This window comes from Cherax quadricarinatus, chromosome 24 (genome assembly GCF_038502225.1).
Source record: "Cherax quadricarinatus isolate ZL_2023a chromosome 24, ASM3850222v1, whole genome shotgun sequence".
Lineage (NCBI taxonomy): Eukaryota > Metazoa > Arthropoda > Malacostraca > Decapoda > Parastacidae > Cherax > Cherax quadricarinatus.
This window is the reverse complement of record NC_091315.1, coordinates 32,277,166-32,294,077: the sequence shown is the minus strand read 5'-3', so window position 1 is coordinate 32,294,077 and position 16,912 is coordinate 32,277,166. Positions and strand designations below refer to the sequence as shown.

At 40.5% G+C, this 16,912-nt stretch overlaps 1 protein-coding gene across 1 annotated transcript in view; it reads left to right on the top strand.

The window, feature by feature from the left end:
• LOC128690895 (CD109 antigen) overlaps positions 1–16,912 on the top strand; it is a 326,701-nt gene that overhangs the window by 213,481 nt on the left and 96,308 nt on the right. Inside the window, exon 5 of the mRNA XM_053779656.2 lies at positions 12,417–12,487. Within this exon, the coding sequence (XP_053635631.1) occupies positions 12,417–12,487 (71 nt within the window). The remainder of the gene's footprint in view (positions 1–12,416; positions 12,488–16,912) is intronic.

Genomic DNA, 16,912 nt, shown 5'->3' with positions numbered 1-16,912 from the left:
TCACCCGAGCTTTGGGGCCCATTAAAGCCTAAAGTAAAAGAATTAGAGATTAATTAGATATGTCGCCTACCAGGGGATTTATCAGTCCAGTACTGAGGAGAAGAAATCAGTATAAATAATAGCTGAGGTTTTGTGTTGTGCGAGAAAAGACAAGGCTAAGCGATGGCTATATTTTGCTTGGTTTAAGAATGTGTTGTGATATGATTTCCGAAATTATTTTTTTTTTATTTTGAGTATAGCAGCGATGACTCTAAACGGTACCTACTGCGCAGGTCTGAGTCCTTCATAAATAGTGTATCATTATGGAGGTTGACGGGGTGTCCACAGGTGTGATGGATGACACAAGAGTTGTTTAAATCATCCTTCTGATACTGATTTTAGGTGGACCGGTAAGCCAGCGAAAGGCCTCGGTCAGATGACCAGACGGTCCAGTGGCGGGTCATCATATGTGATGAATGGTTTTGAAAACAGACAAGTTGAAGAATTGAGACACTTATGCAACATATGGGAATCTTTACTGAAGAAACGTTTCGCCACACAGTGACTTCATCAGTCTTTTACTAAGCAGGAAGGTGTAAGGAGAGGAGGAGTTTGAGGTAATCAGTCCCTCAGCCTGGGGTCGATGTGTTGAGTCCATCAATTTTGTAGAAAGTACAGCACAGGGCCGCAGACGTGGCTTATATACTGTAGTCAGGTGAGGCGAAGCAGGAGGAGGCGGGGTCATAGTGGTATCATCCACTAGTCGAAGTAGGTCTTCGTCCTAAGATTGGACAAATTTTGAAGAATTCTTTGTATCAAGAACCCATGATGATGCAGTGTCTGATAGATGTGATGAATGGTTTCGAAAACCGTCAAGTTGAAGAACTGAGACACTTATGCAACATATGGGAATCTTTATTGAAGAAACGTGTCTCAATTCTTCAACGGGTCACCATATAATTAAGACCAGCGTCAGGAAACACTTACCTTACCTACCTGCCTTCCTCTGGCACATAAAACTCTGCTTCATGATACATTATATAAAATTTCTTAAGGTTTACCCGACAAGTATTTCATCACCTGCCCCACATGGATACTAGATCCCTATTAACTATTTTGGTTTAGCATTTAGGACTACAGTTGTATATGTCCAGTTGGAGATGCACAACGTATTCGATCCAACCAAGAGATGACCATCACAGCATCTGAGAGCATCTGACTATAGCCATCTTACTCTCGTACTCTTGGAATAATATAATAGAAATATTTACTTTAATTCTTGGTCTTAGTTTAACGACAATTTATTATTCAAATTCTCTTACATTAAGTAGGATGTACAATGGAAATAATTATATTTTGAGCAAACAAAAAATAATGCTGTTGCTTTGGTGAATATAATTTTGAGAATAATTTTTTTATCATTGTAACCATGGAGGGACAGAGCTCGAGAACGTAATAATAATTAAACTCAGTGCTGGACTGTTCTTCTTTAACGCGGAACTGGTCATCATGTCGTGTTAAAACTGTCTCTTTGGGTTGTTGGTCGATTAATGTGATTATTCTTGAGTTTTTATTTTGTAAGCATCTTGCAGCATCTTCCCAGTTGGTGGCGTAACTACAAGACTTCATGTGTTGAAAGATGCAAGACTTTAATGTGCGTACACAACTGACAGATGTTTTCATCCTAATCTCTGTACTTTATCATGACTCAGGTGATATATACATGTTGACGGTGTACCTGATGAACACACACTTGTTATAGGGTACCTGATGAATACACATTTGTTCCAGGGACCTGGTGAACACTTGCACTTGTTCCAGGGTGCCTGGTGAACACACACTTGTTCCAGGGTACCTGGTGAACACACACACTTGTTTCAGGGTACCTGATAAACACACACTTGTTCCAGGGTACCTGGTGAGCACACACTTGTTCCAAGGTACCTGATAAACACATACTTGTTCCAGGGTACCTGGTGAACACACACTTGTTCCAGGGTAACTGGTGAACACCTACAGTTGTTCAATTGTCTTTGTACGTTTACAACCGCATTTACGGAAAACTGCTCTATATAGAGGAGCTTTCTAAGAGGACTGACCAGTTTTGTAGGTACCGAACCGGCCACGGTTAATGGACAAATGGAAAAGATTTATGATAATGTTTGACTCAGTGCAAAGAAATCCTGTGTACTAACATCAGAGGAGCAGCCATACGCTGGCAGATATATTAAGGTCCCACCTCACCCACGTATTCAGAAGATGCAGCTATGGTTTGTAAGACAGAATGGTACCACCACAGGTATGGTATCACCACAGGTATGGTACCACCACAGGTATGGTACCACCACAGGTATGGTACCACCACAGGTATGGTTCTTATAACATGGGAAAGTTAAACATTTTTAAAAAGTCTCTATCGTTTTTAAGTAACAATTCTGGCTGTAGAGGCGATTAAAACCCCACACCATTTGCCCCCTCAGCAGAGAGAGAGAGAGAGAGAGAGAGAGAGAGAGAGAGAGAGAGAGAGAGAGTGAGAGAGTGAGAGAGAGAGAGAGAGAGAGAGAGAGAGAGAGAGAGAGAGAGAGAGAGAGAGAGAGAGAGAGAGAGAGAGAGAGAGAGAGAGAGAGAGAGAGAGAGAATATTCGTGTGCAAAATGTGTTTCACTTGTTCAGTCAGCTTCTTCACTCGAACACAATGACGACTTTCATACTAGAGACAGTGGAAGAAATTAGAGATCTTATTTTAAAGTGTTCAATTAGTTTGCCTTGATTGAAGGTGTTCGATCCCATAGTTTTTGATTGGAGGTGTTCGATCCCATAGTTTTTGATTAGAGGTGTTCGATCCCATAGTTTTTGATTGGAGGTGTTCGGTCCTTTAACCTACGAGGCATGAGGGATAAAGACTTGTATACTGGAACCAGAACTGAGCTGCAACAGTTAGAGACAGCGTCACAAAAGGGCGGGGCCCACTAGTGAAAGTAGGTTAAGTTAATAATTTGGGTCAGTGTTTATAAATAGGCTAGGCAAACATATGAGTGGGATGAGTTGTTCTTGAGAGTTGTGAAAGATGTCCTCTGTACCAAGTTACCATGATGTTTCTGCGTCAGATAACTATCATTATGCTAATGGTACACAATATTGACAAGCTGATAAGACACATCTATAACACTTGGGTATCTTCATTACCGAAACTTTTCGCCAGCCCAGCAGACCAGCTTATAAGTGTGACGTTTTTCCACTAGTGGGCCCAGCCCACTTGTGAGGGTGTCTCTAACTGCTTCACCTAACCTCTGGCTTCAGGACTCTGTTTTATGCTAAGAGAATGAATAACATCAATCAAGGCATAGTACTCACCCCCAGTTGTCTTTCTCACTGTCATATCTGACATATACAGGACGTACACCATAGCACTGTATCATTCTTTGCAAACAATCTGCGTGGAAGTGACATCTAATGAAGACAGCGATCACCCAAGCTGAGAGTGGGCTACTGTCAACAATATGATGAGGGAGAACAAATTTCAATTACCTTGTCACAGCAGGATTGCAGAAATAAAACAAGATCGTACTACAATACAAACTCGAGTTACTCAATAGTATGTAACCTAAAATGAGAAACTTGGGAGTGATAATGTCAGAAGATCTCGCGTTCAATGAACACAACAATGTCATTATCACAACTGCAAAGAAAATAATAGGCTGGATAACCAGAATTTTCAGACCAAGAGATGCCAAGCTGATGATGACGCTCTTCAGGTCACACGTTCTCTCTTCGTAGGAATATTACTGTGTATTAACTCTCCCCTTCAAGAAGGAAGAAATTGTAGATCTGGAAAATATAAAGAGAACCTTCACAGCTAAATTACTTGAAGTTCCTCTAATTGTGCATCTTAGAACGTATACAGGAAAGGTACATGATAATTTGCACCTAGATGATCCTTGAGGGAGTGGTCCCAAATACACCGAAATTACTACATACGAGCACAAGAGGCCGATGAAGAACAGAGAACGCAATGGGTGCATTGAGAGAGAAGTCAACAAGTGTAAAGGAACCGCGACTCTTCAACACCTTCCTTCGTGCATAAAGGGAGAGCACTAACAGACCACTAACTGTCTTCAAGAGGGAACTCGCTAAATGACTTAGGACCACAAAATTACCTCTCTAATTTCACTGTTTCTAGAATTAAAGTCGCCTCTTTATTAGACAGAAGAAGCCTGCTGAAAAGGCGAAACCAAAGGTCAATTAGGATGGCCACATGTTACACATGTGTCTTATTCATGAGCATGTCGGTATTGTATACCATTAATACAAAGAGTGTTTGACAGTGTGTGTAAGTGTGCACACACACACATACATGCACACACACACACACACACACACACACACACACACACACACACACACACACACACACACACACACACACACACAAACATACACGACCCACTAGTGAACATGAGCCGTTTTAAATAACACTATCGTAGGGTCACGTCTGGGCTGTCGTCTAGGGAGGTGTCAGGTGACACACTGTTTACGATTCGTTTGATTATGAAACACAACCCAGGAGCTGACCAGGTAATGTTTGTTGTCTCACGTTGAGCCGCTGGAGTTGACTGGATCTCCCAGGATGCGTTAAACACGATGTAGTTGTGAACACGCTCGTACTGCTGAGATATTTATATGAGGTGATGACAGGAAATTAACCTAGTGATGCTGTACCTTTTATTGAAGAAAGAATAACCGTAGTGGTTTACTGATACTGGACACTGTCATGGTCAGTAACTGCGGTAGTTTACTGATGCTGGACACTGTCATGGTCAGTAACTGCGGTAGTTTACTGATGCTGGACACTGTCATGGTCAGTAACTGCGGTAGTTTACTGATGCTGGACACTGTCATGGTCAGTAACTGGTAGTTTACTGATGCTGGACACTGTCATGGTCAGTAACTGGTAGTTTACTGATGCTGGACACTGTCATGGTCAGTAACTGCGGTAGTTTACTGATGCTGGACACTGTCATGGTCAGTAACTGGTAGTTTACTGATGCTGGACACTGTCATGGTCAGTAACTGCGGTAGTTTACTGATGCTGGACACTGTCATGGTCAGTAACTGCGGTAGTTTACTGATGCTGGACACTGTCATGGTCAGTAACTGCGGTAGTTTACTGATGCTGGACACTGTCATGGTCAGTAACTGCGGTAGTTTACTGATGCTGGACACTGTCATGGTCAGTAACTGCGGTAGTTTACTGATGCTGGACACTGTCATGGTCAGTAACTGGTAGTTTACTGATGCTGGACACTGTCATGGTCAGTAACTGTGGTAGTTTACTGATGCTGGACACTGTCATGGTCAGTAACTGGTAGTTTACTGATGCTGGACACTGTCATGGTCAGTAACTGCGGTAGTTTACTGATGCTGGACACTGTCATGGTCAGTAACTGGTAGTTTACTGATGCTGGACACTGTCATGGTCAGTAACTGGTAGTTTACTGATGCTGGACACTGTCATGGTCAGTAACTGGTAGTTTACTGATGCTGGACACTGTCATGGTCAGTAACTGGTAGTTTACTGATGCTGGACACTGTCATGGTCAGTAACTGGTAGTTTACTGATGCTGGACACTGTCATGGTCAGTAACTGGTAGTTTACTGATGCTGGACACTGTCATGGTCAGTAACTGGTAGTTTACTGATGCTGGACACTGTCATGGTCAGTAACTGGTAGTTTACTGATGCTGGACACTGTCATGGTCAGTAACTGCGGTAGTTTACTGATGCTGGACACTGCCATGGTCAGTAACTGCGGTAGTTTACTGATGCTGGACACTGTCATGGTCAGTAACTGCGGTAGTTTACTGATGCTGGACACTGCCATGGTCAGTAACTGCGGTAGTTTACTGATGCTGGACACTGTCATGGTCAGTAACTGGTAGTTTACTGATGCTGGACACTGCCATGGTCAGTAACTGCGGTAGTTTACTGATACTGGACACTGTCATGGTCAGTAACTGCGGTAGTTTACTGATGCTGGACACTGTCATGGTCAGTAACTGGTAGTTTACTGATGCTGGACACTGCCATGGTCAGTAACTGCGGTAGTTTACTGATACTGGACACTGTCATGGTCAGTAACTGGTAGTTTACTGATGCTGGACACTCATGGTCAGTAACTGGTAGTTTACTGATGCTGGACACTGCCATGGTCAGTAACTGCGGTAGTTTACTGATGCTGGACACTGTCATGGTCAGTAACTGGTAGTTTACTGATGCTGGACACTGCCATGGTCAGTAACTGCGGTAGTTTACTGATACTGGACACTGTCATGGTCAGTAACTGCGGTAGTTTACTGATGCTGGACACTGTCATGGTCAGTAACTGCGGTAGTTTACTGATGCTGGACACTGTCATGGTCAGTAACTGCGGTAGTTTACTGATGCTGGACACTGTCATGGTCAGTAACTGTGGTGGTTTACTGATGCTGGACACTGTCATGGTCAGTAACTGCGGTAGTTTACTGATGCTGGACACTGTCATGGTCAGTAACTGTAGTGGTTTACTGATGCTGGACACTATCATGGTCAGTAACTGTAGTAGTTTACTGATGCTGGACACTGTCATGGTCAGTAACTGTAGTGGTTTACTGATGCTGGGCACTGTCATGGTCGGTAACATGTAGTGGTTTACTGATGCTGGACACTGTCATGGTCAGTAACTGTAGTGGTTTACTGATGCTGGACACTGTCATGGTCGGTAACATGTAGTGGTTTACTGATGCTGGACACTGTCATGGTCAGTAACTGCAGTGGTTTACTGATGCTGGACATGGTCAGTAACCGAGATGGTGTTCGTCTCCCTCTCCAACACGTGTTCCTCACCCTCACACTGCGTCCTCCCTCACACTGCGTCCTCCCTCTCACTGCGTCCTCCCTCCCACTGCATCCTCCCTCTCACTGCGTCCTCCCTCCCACTGCATCCTCCCTCTCACTGCTTCCTCCCTCCCACTGCATCCTCCCTCTCACTGCGTCCTCCCTCCTACTGCATCCTCCCTCTCACTGCGTCCTCCCTTACACTGCGTCATCTATCACTTACCCCTCCCCCCCCTTCTCTCTCTCCCTGATGTATTCTGTTCCACTAAATTAATAAAAATCATCCCCGCCTCTATCCTCCAGATTCCTCCTTCTCTTGCCTCGCTCCTTCTCTTTCCTGTCTCCTGTGTATAATTTTTCTTTTCCCACGTTCTTGGATGGTCAAGATATCTTCATAAAAATTAAATTCCTCCTGTGTATGTGATGGGTCATCCTGAGAGATGGTAATTCCCAAGTGAGAGTAACTCCAGCTCTGCTAAAAGGTAACCTCTGAAGCTGCCGTAGCTGATGAACCTTTAATGGAATACTTGGCGATATCCTCATTGTCCTACTGAAGTTTCATAGCTCAGGCTGACACTACTGAAGTCTCCCAGCTCAGGCTGACACTACTGAAGTCTCCCAGCTCAGTCTGACACTACTGAAGTCTCCCAGCTCAGGCTGACACTACTGAAGTCTCCCAGCTCAGGCTGACACTACTGAAGTCTCCCAGCTCAGGCTGACACTACTGAAGTCTCCTCCAGCTCAGGCTGATACTACTGAAGTGTCCTCCAGCTCAGGCTGATACTGCTGGTCTCCCAGCTAAGGCTGACATTACTGAAGTCTTTCAGCTCAGGCTGGCACTACTGAAATCTCCCAGCTCAAGCTGACAGGTGTCTACAGCTTGTATGAGCACCATCCAGTGTACTGGAATATGACTGGGAAACTACTATCGTGTGTTTCCAGTGAGTAATTATTATAGTACAGTGCAGCAGCACACTGCTGATGTATCCAATCATGCTAAATCTCTCTCTCTCTCTCTCTCTCTCTCTCTCTCTCTCTCTCTCTCTCTCTCTCTCTCTCTCTCTCTCTCTCTCTCTCTCTCTCTCTCCTTCTCCCTCTCTCTTCTCACACATACACACACTTAGACACATACATACAACATTGTCATCCACAACACTGTATACACCATATTTCAAGTTCACAAAGTCCAACTCTCAACGTGAATAATGATGATAAATGAGAAATTTTTGCAACATTTAAGTATATTTTGGGAACGTTTCGCCCGTCAGTGGCTTGTTCAATACAACGCAGAGAAAGGTGGAACGGAAGAATCCACTGACTGGCGAAACGTTTCCAGAATAAAGATACCCAGATGTTGCACAATTTTCTCATTTACCAACTTGTCGGTTTTCTAAACCATTTAGTCAAGTGGATAATAATGAAAGATGAGATCGTTGATCTACGCTGAACTAACAACTGAGGCCACACATACCGTAGGTAATGTATTATGAATCCAAAGAAAACCCGAAGAATCACAACAAATAACGTTTAAAAAGTCGTTGATAATATTCAAGGTTCATAACTTCAACATTCCAGCAGTAAACATAAGAAATTGGATCCTCTGGTGGTGGGCAGCATTAGTTAACAGTTTATTGTTCGGGCTGCGAGATCGGAAAATTAATAACGTTGTCGAAGACAGTTATAACAGGAATTTTCTACTCTACTTATAGACGGGATTTTAAGATAAGTGGATGCTCATGTGTGTGTGAGAAGTATAGCCCTAAGGTATAATAAACATAAATCATCCAAAGTGCTGTTTGCAGATGACAAAATACTGAGATTCAGAAGAGAATTTGCCGCAGCTGGTGGAAGACTTTGAAGGAAATTAAAAGCGAGTAAAGAGTAATGTGAGGAGATTTAGTTACCATAATATGAAGTGAAAGATTAGAAGTCAGAATCGAATGGAAGGTGAGGATGTGAATGTATTTAGTTGCATCAAGTAGAGGGATGTGTCTATGAAACATTAGGACGAATCACAGTAACGTTGTATGTATAATACAAGTAATGAACTTATAAGGTTGTATTGTGGTTTGAAATATTTAATTCAAAGAGTGTCAGAGTGATTGTTGAAGTGGTTCGGTCATGTAGAGAGAATGGCGCAAAAGAAATTGACAAAGTGGGTGTATATATCTAGTATGGACAGAAGGAATGATTTAAAGGAGAACCTAGGAAGAACTGGAAGGTGGGTGCGAAATTACTCAAGCTGCTATAATGAGACGCCAGATGTTGGAACACATAAGTATTATATATCAAAATGGAGGCGAGCGGTTCTCGGGATTTGGCGACCTGTTGGAGTGTAAGGGAAGTGAAAATCGCGAAACGATTCCGGAAAACTGGAAAGCCGGACTAAAGTTTTGTTACGCTAGGGACTACAGTGCGTAACAGTGCGTCACATTGTAAACTAATTTGTTTACCTGGAGAGAGTTTCGGGGGTCAATGCCCCCGCGGCCCGGTCTGTGACCAGGCCTCCTAATATAAACCGAGACCAAAATTACGTATTAATTATTTTGGGGGGTTAATATAACATTAATTAAACCTAATTTACGTATAGTTAACCACCAATAACTTAATTACAAAGATTAGAGCAAAATGGAGAGATGTACAAGGTCAGCAAACAACCGCACTCCGGAAGCTTATTACGATGTTACGATCCATCCTCGACCTGTGTTACGTTACAACTGTAACGAGTGACCCACACAGGTCTGCAATGTTCTTCTCTTCTCTGGCTCTCATGTACTACTACTACTACTACTACTGCTATTATTACTACTACTACTGCTGCTGCTATTACTACTACTGCTGCTGCTGCTATTACTACTACTGCTGCTGTTATTATTACTACTACTACTATACTGCTACTACTACTACACTACTACTGTTACTACTACGACTACATTACTGCTACTTCTACTACTACTACTATACTGCTCCTATTACTATACTATTAGCACTACTATACTACTACACCTACTATTACTACTACTAATACTACTACTATTATTACTACTACTACAACTATTACTTTTACTACTGCCATTACTACTGCTACTGCTACTACCACTACTCCTACCACTGCTATTACTACTATTTGTGCTATTGTTATGATCATTATTATTATTATATCTACTACTACTATTGCTTACTATTATTATTACTACAAATTCTTTCGCTACTGCTACATCTACTACCGCTATTATTACTTCTACAACGCTCCTACACTGTTACGTCTGGTAGATTCTACTTTTCTCGCCCCAGTTGTGATTTGATAATGATCCAGAAAAAACAGTAAACTGTTCCAGTTACGGTATAGTGACTTTCTATGCGTTAAATACAAAGTCATTCTCTTAAGAAGTCGGAAACCACGCGAATTTTAGTACGATGCTCGGACTTACTACCTCTTTCCTCTAAGGAAAAGCTATCATGGAGGGTGGCGACCCCGAGATGGACGCAAATACGTCCATTTTCATCCCAGTTTTCTGTATATTGTATCAACATTACCATCAAGTTTGTCCTAATCTACCAACACTTTGTAGGGAGACTAAACGGAAGAAAAGAATATACTCGTCATCGTTCACGCTGTGGAAAACAAATATTGCAGGAATGTTTGCAGTGGACGCTTCCATAACTAGCACTAGTGTGGCAGTAAACAGAGAAGTGAGGGAGGTTACCTTTAACCATACTAACCTCTTTGACACCTTTATCAAGTACCTAATAAAAACCTCTTACAGGTGTAACGCAATGACAATAAAAGGTCTCCTTTTTTTTAATACGTGTTTTTTTTTCTTCGTAATACGTTAAAATGTAAATATTGACAATAATAGTGAGTACGTACGCACCTTGCCAGTCTAGGGGGCAGTGTTGTAGGTCCGCGAGATCAATATTACATGATGGTATACTACTCAGCTGCCATAGTGAGGAAATAACACACGGTGCAGAAAGAGCATTTATTGACAAATTGTTTTGCCCCCACAGAGAGATACGTTGTACCAATAAAAACAGTCCTCTGAATCATGTCTGTGGCCTTCTGGAGAGAGACGGCAAGAGTGGTAACAGTCACCTTTATTTTTTCGTGTTTGGGTCATCCTGTCTTGCTGGGAAACAATTAATGTGAAATAATAATAATAATAATAATAATAATAATAATAATAATAATAATAATAATAATAATAATAATAATAATAATAATAATAAAAACAGGCTTTCTACGTTGGTTTACTGTTTATTAAGAGGTTAGTTCCATCTCACCTTCCAGATGGTTGATCAGGAATACGGGTCAAGTGATGTAATATTCAGATTGCTAGCCCATCCAAGCTCTCATTGACTATATTTTTTGATACTCTCATCACCTTGCAATTTCCTATCTTCACTTTTAGCTTCCTTCTTTTATATGCCCTCTCAAATTCGTTTAGCAACTTCAGTATCTCCCAAAAGTACCGTGTCATATTCACGGTATGAATTTTTATATTTATAAGTGCACTGCGTTTATGTGTGTAAATGCATATGCATGTGCAGTATACATACACACACACACACACCATATATATATATATATATATATATATATATATATATATATATATATATATATATATGTCGTGCCGAATATGTAAAACTGGTCAATTAGCAAGAACTCATTTAAAATTAAGTCCTTTCTAAAATTTTCTCTTATACGTTTAAAGATATATTTTTTTCATTAATGTCGATGTAAAAATTTATAATTTTGCACCAAAAGGAACTTAGAAAACTTACCTTACCTTATTATAACACGAACAATTTATTTTAGCCTAACCCAACAAAATATATTTTAAATACGTTTACAATAATTTAGTACTAAACAGACACAATCAAATATATTTTTTTCGTTAGGTTCAGAATGATTTTGGCGAAATTATTGCATACACAAATTTTCACTTGTCCTATATGGCAAGATGAGCGTTACGTTCGCACGACATATATATATATATATATATGTATATATATATATATGTCGTGCCGAATATGTAAAACTGGTCAATTAGCCAAAACTCATTTAAAATTAAGTCCTTTCTGAAATTTTCTCTTATACGTTTAAAGATATATTTTTTTCATTAATGTTAATGTAAAAAATTTTAATTTTGCACCAAAAGAATCTTAGAAAACTTACCTAACCTTATTATAACAACAGCAATTTATTTTAGCCTAACCCAACTAAATATATTTTAAATACGTTTATAATAATTTAGTACTAAACAAGCACAATCAAATATATTTTTTTCGTTAGGTTCAGAATGATTTTGGCGAAATTATTGCATACATAAATTTTTGCTTGTCCTATATGGCAAGATGAGCGTTGCTATTTAAGCCAAGATGACAAGTTCTGCCTATTCGGCACGACATATATATATATATATAAATATATATATATATATATATATATATATATATATATATATATATATATATATATATATATATATATATATATATATATATATATGAAGTGTGTGTGAAATTCTTATATAATGAGTGAAGCTGTCTCCTCCACAGTGCGGTTCCGAGCCATCTTGCTGACCAGGGATCTGAAGCCTTACGATGAGCCTGTCGACGTCTTTGTCCTGGTGAGTGTTAGGTGCTCTTCCTGTGTTGTCTGTCAGTGTGCACCTTGTCATTGGCTTATCATCAAGTCATGAGTTTTCAATCATTTGCGTGTCTATATTTTACCATATTAAGCAGAATTAGTTTACTGTGGGTACTGTCTGTCACCATCACGTGATGCTCTCAACAGTATAACCTAAAAATTTTTTTTTCAAATTATTGACAGCATTCTCAATGGTATACTTATCTGAACGATACTGTCCTCTGTGCTGATGAAGTAAAAATCTGGAATCATGTTTAATTAATTTCGACTTGATTATGTTACGCTGAGCTGAGGATTCATTAGACACGATGATTTAGGTGTTCTTTATCATCTGGATGTAGTAAAGAACATCTGTAAGTAATAATCGCATTAGAATCCTGATTCACCTGAGTGAAGTATCTGTGCTGAGCGAGTCTAGCTTCCAGCAGTTTACCTGTCTGGCCCAAATAAAATCTGTTATCATGGGAGTATAGGAAAACACTTGAAACAGATCACAGGTAAGTCACAAGAAGATTGGCATCATTTTCTGCGATTAAATGAAGTATTTATGGCTCTACTAGTGAAATTAATGGTATCTTCCCCCTTCTCTTCTCTTTCTCTTCTGCTTGCTACCTTGCTTCCGAATTGATAGTAGGAATCCTGTCTATAAGTCAAGAATATTGAAAGTTGCTGTACTTTCACATATTTAAGAATATTATGCAATAATCGACAGTCTGCTTCTGAATCCTCATGATTTCTGTATATTAAGGATCGTCTCTATTTTACATGAGCTGGCTACCAAGCTTCTCAGTGGATCAGCCACCATTTCAACCTAGGGGAGGATCGGGTTTAAAAATCATATGACGCTCAATAAATTTATCAAAATACTCTTTTTTTAAAGAAAATAACAAACAAGTAAGATACCAGTGACCCTTTAAAATGTAGACATAAACCTGGTTTACAGTGGAGATAACAGAAAGATGGCAATAATAGCACTAGCATAAGTTTTTTTTGAGTTACGAATTGAACATAATGAATCTATGGAAAACCATGAGTTACACATCTCAGGCAACATGGCAGGAAAGATTATTTCTCCAGCATTTACAGAACTTGAACACGGATTATAGAAAAGCATTTCAGGTGTTTTATTATAGAGAGACGAATGATTAAAATTGGTCAACTTATATAGGAGCTGAAGTGGGGAGGTGCACATTAATTTTCTTTTAACAGACCGATCTCAAAATATGATAGGTAATAAAATTCTGTGCAAGTTAATAAAATTCATTACGAGATACCAAGGGCACAGTACTTATTAAACATTTATTTTTTATTTCTCATAGCAGAAATAAAGAAAAAAATTAAATCACAACTTAACCTTGAAATATATCGGTGACTTCACAAGAGTCACTTCACAACTGCTGATATTCAAGCTGGTGTCTTCACCTTTCCCTGCGCAGTTGGTAAACATGAGTTTACTGGCCTACGTAATGAACCTTGAAAAAAAAGCCTGTACCGAGCTGGAGGATACGAAGACGGTGATGAAGCTTCTAAATGGAGAAGAGCGAGAAGTATAGCATTGTTCAGAAGAAAGGGAGAACACCAGTCAGTGGGTACAACAGGAATGAGTGAAGGAGCAGATATGGAGCGTGAATTCCTCGGCTCTGCAGGGTGAATGCAAGAAGGTAGCAAGCAGAATCAGTGTAGTCGAAATACAGTTGTGAATGCTCGGAGTATTAACTGGTAAAAATGGTAAGTGATACCGACAGGTTTTTGGAAAATGATACAAAAGGCATACAGCAGCTTTTGAGTTTAGTATATTAACTTTTGAGAGGCAAAACTTGCTTCTGTGTGAAGAGCAAACTTTGAGATAGACTACGTATACTACAGAACTCCGTTGAGAGCGAAGCGTAGCATAAATAATGGTTTGCTCTGCTCTTAGTCTTTCTGCAGTATTTTTACCTGCTGGGAGCTCACAGGTTAGATAAATTGGCAGAACACTATATAAACGGCAGATGTTGATAACTATCAAATAATCTCTCTGCCGGAGGGAGTTACGTTGGAAAACGTTGGAAGGAAAATTGCTTGCCAGCAATAAGTCTTATAAGGTGAGAAGGAGGGAGCCCAATCATAGGTGGCATTTTGCCAAGACGGCGAGTGGACACTAAATAGATGTCAAGGGCAGTTGGTAAATAATCGCTGGCTTGATGAATATTGCCACGACAGTTATTTCTTATTCATTGTGGTCCATAAGATTAATCAGTCACTTAATTTGCCTGACCTTAACAATGGGAAAATTAATGTAACCAATAACTGCGGATGGAATTCGAGGTTAACTTGAAGGACACAATTAGAGAAACGACTCTCAACACAGTTTAACAAGTTGGTCGTTCTTGCCTTTCGATTTTACTGACTTTTTTCCTTAAGATACATAAGCGGTGGACCATAATAAAGAGTACGAAGTTGTTCATGAAGTTCTACAAACACTGTCTCCTCTTTATCCAAGCCTCTTGCTTTAATTAACCTTTCCCATCCTCAAGGTTATCCAGCCAATCGTCTCCAATCACAATGTCTTCTGTCTGTTTTCCGGTCAAAACTAAGTTGGCTTGTGATTTAAGCGAAGCCAGAATTTAACTGGTAATGAGTCTGTGAATGAGTAAGCTGAGATTATCAAGAAGAGTGAGCTCAGTTCGCTATTTCTTTAAATATTATGATGTCAACTTTAGTGACCCTTACCAGCCAATAAGTGAGAGTTACTGATTCACAAATTATGCGCTCCAGTTCGAGGGCTGGAACATTTTCACAACATGACCGCTACGCTATGATTTACGTAGCCTAGATAAGTGGGGTTATGACACTTACCAGAATACACAGATACACGAGACCATGTTTTACCACTAGGTCACATGTCCTCTCTGTGTTCCCAGCATGACCTACATGTGACTAGTACCTCGCCTAGTGCCAGACTGTCTTTCATTAAATCTTCTTGTGTTTAGCATGCTACATTATGGACTACTAATTCTAAATATTACAGTACAAGTTTATTTATATATGTAATAAGTCACACGAAACTGAAAAAATAGGAACACAAAAAGCGAATAAATATAATTTTCTTAAAATATTTTACCTGAAATAATACATTCATGTTAGATAAATTTAAAGTGTATACATTCCAGCGTTGGTTTGTAGTGGAATAGAATAAACTTCCAAGTACCTTCATTAAAGCTATCTTTGGTATCTTTAAAATTGGGTTAGACAATACATAGAGCATGGGATAGCCTTACGTTGTATAGTGCACTCTTGGGATCTACCGCTTCTTGGTGCTTCATAGGTACTTGTTCAGCTGGTTCCACTTGCCACAGTGGTGAGAGAGTGTACTGTGTTGTACTGGTAAATCTGATCATTTACAGCAGTTGTAAAGTAGGCAGTCGTTTCTAGTTTTTCTTAGCCAAATGCTGTTATTGAAGTGATCGCAACTTTGACAGAGGGTTGATGTGATTATTGTGTAGCCTCTCATAGTCTTGACTCTGGGGGAAGTGAGTGTTTTAAACCTGTTTCATTCCAGATGCTCCGAAGCTTTAGCTTTCTTGTCGATTTAAATGCCCTGGAATTTGTAATAGGAAGTCCAGTCCTTGTCAATAGTTTGTATGTGAAGCTTTGTGATTGTGTTTCTTCATCGTCAACACGAATTTTTCGGCTGATAGATTTAATCCAGTTCCTGGAAAATAGTATAGATGAGTTCCAAGTCTTGTTGTGCTTGGTGTCAGCCTCTCCTAGACACAACTAGCACCAGGTGGTCACCATAACATAGTCTTGTACCATTTTGGAGGGGTAGTTAGACCACTTCTAATAAGACACTGCAATGGTTGAAGACTCCTGTGTTATGTGTCAAATGTTAATGATGGGAAGATACACAAATTTTTGTTGATACCGATATCCAGTTTTCGGCCGATACCAATATCGAACAGCAGCAGCAGCAATAGCAGCAACAGCAACAGCAGCAGCAGCAGCAGCAGCAGCAGCAGCAGCAGCAGCAGCAGCAGCAGCAGCAGCAGCAGCAGCAGCAGCAATAGCAGCAACAGCAACAGCAGCAGCAGCAGCAGCAGCAGCAGCAGCAGCAGCAGCAGCAGCAGCAGCAGCAGCAGCAGCAGCAGCAACAGCAGCAGAAGTAGCAGCAGCAGCAGTAGCAGCAGCAGCAGCAGTATCAGCAGCAGCAGCAGTAGCAGCAGCAGCAGCAGTATCAGCAACAGCAGCAGTAGCAGCAGTAGTAGTAGCAGCAGCAGCAGCAGCAGCAGCAGCTGATGCTGCTGCCCTTCCTTACACAGAATCATCGTTGCTTGCCTTCCCACACCCCAAGGCGCTGTATGACCCTCTAAGGGTTTAGCGCTCCTCCCCATGAACACGGCGTGTTTACATGCCGACATGGCAA